The sequence below is a fragment of the Papaver somniferum genome, unplaced genomic scaffold (genome assembly GCF_003573695.1).
Source record: "Papaver somniferum cultivar HN1 unplaced genomic scaffold, ASM357369v1 unplaced-scaffold_14568, whole genome shotgun sequence".
Lineage (NCBI taxonomy): Eukaryota > Viridiplantae > Streptophyta > Magnoliopsida > Ranunculales > Papaveraceae > Papaver > Papaver somniferum.
The window spans coordinates 1-5,690 of record NW_020623897.1 but is presented as its reverse complement, the minus strand read 5'-3'; the positions used below and the strand labels follow the sequence as shown (position 1 = coordinate 5,690).

At 37.4% G+C, this 5,690-nt stretch overlaps 1 protein-coding gene across 1 annotated transcript; it reads right to left on the bottom strand.

Annotated features, from left to right (window-relative positions):
• Positions 1–1,426: 1,426 nt before the first annotated feature.
• On the bottom strand, positions 1,427–1,837 carry LOC113335419. Its single transcript, XM_026581474.1, has one exon. The coding sequence runs from the start codon at positions 1,835–1,837 to the stop codon at positions 1,427–1,429; it is 411 nt and encodes a 136-aa protein (XP_026437259.1).
• Positions 1,838–5,690: the final 3,853 nt, after the last annotated feature.

Here is a 5,690-nt window from a genome sequence, read left to right as displayed (position 1 = left end):
GTTAGATTGAGTTTGCTTTTTCTAGAAGCTAAATATGCAGGGAAGGAGAAACGATGGGTTTGAAATTTCAATCACCAGCAAAATTCATATTTGTACCACCGACGGGACATGCACATGGTGGTTATTAAAAGGCCTGAATGACCTGTTCAATTCTTGTATCTTGAATTCTTTTTATTTTCGTTTATTTATTGATTTTGCTTTTAACTGGTTTGGTTTAACTAATCTCATTTGAATGTGCGGGGATATTAGGTATTGCTGCTGCCTGCTAGTGGTGCCGGAGGTGATAGTGGAGGTGTTGCTTGAACTGAAATAGCTGGAGATGGTTCGGGTAATAAATTGAAATTAATTTTTAAAAATAAAAATACTTCACTGACGGTTTAGACGGTCAATGATAGTCCTGTGTGACCCAAATTCTAATTAAAATTTCTTCGTGACCTAAACGTAATTCTGGTCACTTTTTTGTTATCCAGAATCAAAATATCCTTTTTTTTTCTTTTGTACAGAAATGCCATATCACACAAGGTGTTAGATCGTTGGGAGAGTGCCTGAATCATGAATTCTTGGAGCATAGATCGTTCGGGATGCAGACATGCATGCTATTAACTATTTTTATGGGAAATGTTGGGTTTCCAACGACCTGTTATCTAATGGGTGGCTACTCTTCATTTTCTTGAATTTTATAAGAGAAGCACCACTTTTCCTTGTAATTGAAATTTACAGACCTGAGTTCCAAACTTTTTTTAGCACAAGGTTTGGAGATTTTTCTTTGATACCAACAACATGAGTTCTTAACTCTTTAGCATCTGAGTTTAGCCGTTTTTGAAGATTTTTCTTTGGGATTTAAGCCTTTAATAATTAAAAAAGAAACATTTAGTCTTTTGGATTTTGCAATTTTATGCTCATCTTGCTGTATAGCTTTTGGTTTGAAGAACAACACATTCTTGAATTGTAATTACCATTAGATAGTAGAGAAAAAACTTAAGTTAACGATTCCGTAAATAAACTATTAAGATACGATTCTCATCGTATGCAGCAACACTGAAAAGCAGCCCTTTGTCTGACCAATTTTATTTGGCCTCATCAGACTCTTTGACAGCCAGAATGAGACTGATGCCATCCGGCTCCACAGCTATGTTGAATAATAAGTTACTTATATGTCACTTATTATGATCACCCCATCATCGTAGTTCACCAGCATTGCTGAACAGTCCTTGAAGGGGCAGTAAATTTTGTGGGAAGCAAGAATTGGAGACTCGCACAACGCGTTCTCCCAACGATTAAACACCTGCCCCGGTATGATGCCCCTGCACAAATGGGGTTCCAACGCCTCTTTGCAGTTAAACTCTAGACATGTGATCTGAGTGATATTCTCTTGTATCTTCACTGCAATGTGTTTCGTGATGCATTCAGAACAATAAATGTGTGATCACTTGTTAGCAGTGTTCCTCGTCTCACTTTTTGGTTTTGCTTCCATAAAAATCTCACAGAAACTCATTTCAGAAGAATGCTGATCAACCCTTACAGTAGAATTAGCAACCATTGGTGATTTCATCTTCTTATCATCGCTAGTATTCCTGTAGGTATCTTTAATTTTCAATGATGATGAAGATGATTCTCCAATTTCTGACTTTCTATAGATTGAATTAGAAGAACTCTTAGTAACACCAAGAGACACAGAAGTTCTGACAGAGGACAGCAGAGCCTCTTGAAGACACAACTGTTCTGCGTACTTTTCGTCAGAAATAGGAAAGACCTCTTCCTCACCACCATCATCAGAGCCAACTGACAACACTGCAAAGTAGAAATCATCAACTACTACTTGGAAAGCTTCTGCCATTAGAGATTTAGTGAGTGTTTTCTTTCTTTTGAGCTCTACAAATTCTGTAGATTGGAGATATCCTTATATAACGAAGGGGTAATGAAGACTGAAGAGTCATTTGAACAGTCTGTTGGCTTACTCATGCTAGGTAATGAATAATCAACAGTCTTTGTTTCAGATTCTGTGTATGTAGTTTAATTGAAATTTTGGGAGGGGGATTGGAATAAATTTACATAACTTTACCCAATGCATAGACTCAAGAATGTCTAATGTGAATCTACTGTCTTTATTTATTAGCACAATACATTGTATTAGGACTACTACTTTCATTGAAACGATGAATGGATCCCCAGCTTTACACATTTATTGGTCTAAAGACTCTAAACAGCAACTGACTACTAAATACTGCTAGACTAGACTAGTTACTCTTAGTGATTGTCTCTTGTATCTTAGCTTCGATGTGTTTGGTGATGCATTCGGAACAATAAATGTGAAAACATTTGCTAGTAGTGTTCCTTATCTCACTTTTCGATTTAGCTTCCGTGCAAATCTCACAAAATATCATTCGAAAGAACGCTGATCATCCCCCATACTACCATTAACATCTTATCGATATGTCACTGTCTTTCATAGAGTTATTTGAAGTACTGTTGTGGTTATCTCCATTGATATGGGAGGCCACTTACAACTCTCCTAATAAGAAATCATCGACAACCTACTGCTTCCTTGTGCAATTACAATAAGTTCTTTCTTTCTTTTGGGTCACAAGTTCTTTAGATTAAACTGTAAGTACTAATGAAGGGGTAATGTATGAGTGTATGAATTTTTTAGATTAATGAAGGGTAATTTAAGTATAACAATTTGGCTTCACAAGTAAACGTCAAAGAGTTCCTTCTATATCGATATAAAAAGCATAAACCAAACCATTACAGAAACAATTAACATATTTATATAGTTTCCCTTCATCAGCAATAGCAGTAAAATGCACTTAGTCCGACCGATAATTTGATTGTTTACATTTGCTAACTTATGTTCTCTTACAGAAAGCTTTATGAGTCTCACCCCATTTTGCTCCGCAACCATAGCAAAACTCAGATCCACACCTGCGAGTAAAACATTCCAATGGTAGCAAAGGAGTTAATGGTTAGAAGTAGAGAAACTCTATTATTTGATCACCCTACTGCGTACCTGCAAGTTACATGAAAACAGCCACTAATCTTTTCCACGTAATATTTGCAGCCTGGACATTTTCTCCACTTGTTCTTCTCGGCAAGTTGAATCAATAGCATTTCTTCAACCCCTCCTCTATGCTCAACTTGAAGAGTTAAAGATTCACGCAAGGCACTCTCCCAAAGATCGAACACCTTACGGGATATGGTATTTATGAAGTAATAGAGTTCTAATTTCTCTTTGCAGTTGAAATCTGGGCAGGTTATCAAGGTGATGTTCTCCTTTACCTTTGATGAAATGTATTTTTCGATGCATCTCCAGCAGTAAGTGTGCGTGCAATTGGTAGTACTCTTTTCCATCTCAAAACTTAGTTTAGCTACCATGCAAATCTCGCAGAAAGGCATTTCAAATTTGGTTAAGTAAATCCTTTCTACAAGTTCTTTCCTTTGGATTATAACTTCTTTAGATTAGAGACGTATTTATAGAATCTGGCAGTCTATTGAGTTTCTCATGCATGCTAGATAATGAAGGGTCGTTCAATCAATCTAATTTCTATGGGTTTTTTAAGATTCTGCGTATGCCATTTAATTGCATTTATGGGAAGGAATTCAAAACAACAAACCATTTCCCAATGCAAGGATTCAAGAATGTGTCTTCTAGCTACTATTAAAGACTACTTAGGCTAACACTAGAAAAAAAAATATACGAATCATTCATGACAGAATAGGTTAGTGACGAAGATCCTAATGTTTCAACAAAAATTGTGACTCCCTCCTTTTCTGCAAAAATAAGCTAAAATGAAAAAGTGATAGGTACACGTATGTAGAATTTTAGAATCACTTGTCTCATTACCGTTACCTGCCCATAGTCAAACTCTAGTAATATTGCAGATATTCTAAGTTTTCTCTAGAATTCATTAGGAATCTAGGATGAAAATATTAACTTAGTAGTAGTACATTGCATTAGAACTACTACCTTCACTGTAACAATGAGATGATACCAACTTTACGAATTCTACCTTCAGACTCTACCACCACACAGACACTTATAAAGGCTCGTTTACCTCCAAGAAATATGTCGGCATCCATCCTTTCTTTCCACGTAAAACCTACAATCGGGACAACTTTTCCATTTTTTGGTTGCAGCCATCTGCATGAATAGAACCTCATTCACTCGCTTAACCCTTGTTCTACTTATACAACCACAGATATTGTTGTTACTTGCACTGATGATTTCCTTGGCATAGAACCATGCACCTTAGACAAAACATCATCTTACAATGTGGGCATTTTGATATCTTCTGTTTGTTCTTCCAAAGGAGAAGCAGTCGACATTCATTCAAAACCAACTCTGAGCATTTAGGATTCGGACAATAAGCTGTATCATACTTTCCACAAACTGTTGATTCGCATAAATAGTCACACCATTGACAAAGCTAATTCACCTTTTGTTTTCCCTTCCAAAAATCCCCTTCCTGTTGAAAATTTTGCCTTAACCATTTTCGACCCAATTGACCCAATCTCAGAAACCACTTTAGAAACACCAATTGCTACGTACAGTCCAAATTTACCTTTAACGAATCTTGATGACGTACGATCCGATGTCCCTAGTCTTTTTGATGATTCCATCCGAAATTTACCAGAATCTGTACCATCAAATGTTTGTGTCCCATGCTTACCCCATTCTGAATCCCCTGACTCTTCTCCCTTATTCCTTTCAACCAGTGCAACATCACCCCCCAATTCCCTCTTGTATCCCCCTCCTCCTCTTTCCTTTCTATCTTGGAAATTCTCTAACATGTAATTCCCAAAAGGCTATTAAGAGAAGCTCAAAGACTGAACTTCAATGCTAATCAGCCATCTACCCCAGCGGATCATTCTTCAAGATCTGCTAGGAAAAAGGGTCCGCGGAGTTACAAGTGAGTAACACAATTATGTCTTGGAACGTATGGGGTCTGTGCTCTCCCAAAAAAAGAACGACAGTCAAACAAGTGTTACAATTACATAAACCATCAATAGTAATTCTTCCAGAGTCGAAAATACCTACCTGCACTAATTCTGATATATGTGGCTCAAGATCAATGGGTTGGACCTTTCAGCCTTCTATTGGAGCCTCCGGCGGCATCATAATTATCTGGAACCCGAGTATTATTGAAGTCATATCCTCATTGGAAGGTCAATGTAGATTTTTGTCATCTAACTTTTATTGGTTTCTCACAGGAGTTTATGGCCCAAATAGAGTTAATGAAAGAAAGCACTTTTGGAGAGAATTGCACTACATAGGAGGCCTTTGGCAAATCCCATGGGTATTTGGAGGAGATTTCAATGTCATTCGAAGAATCGAAGGTACAACTACCAACAGAAGGACCACTCGAAGTATGAGGAAATTCTAACAATTCATATCAACTCATGCACTGGTCGATCTCCCCCTCAAAGGATCAAAGTACACATGGTCAAATGGTCAGGCATCCCCTACTCTTACTAGGATTGATATGTTCTTGTTTTCATCTGATTTTGAAGGAAAATTTCCATTCATCTCTCAGCTGGCTAAGACAAGGCCAACATCAGATCATATACCAATTTTGTTGGATCTCGCAGAGCCATCTTGAGGTCCATCTCCATTCAGACTAGAACTAATGTGGTTTCAGCATCCGTCTTTTTTAACTAGTCTCAAATAGTGGTGGCTCTCATTTAACTTCTCC

What these genes read in the sequence shown, in the direction of transcription:
- LOC113335419 (XM_026581474.1), bottom strand. Translation starts at nt 1,837, where the DNA reads ATGGCAGAAGCTTTCCAAGTAGTAGTTGATGATTTCTACTTTGCAGTG.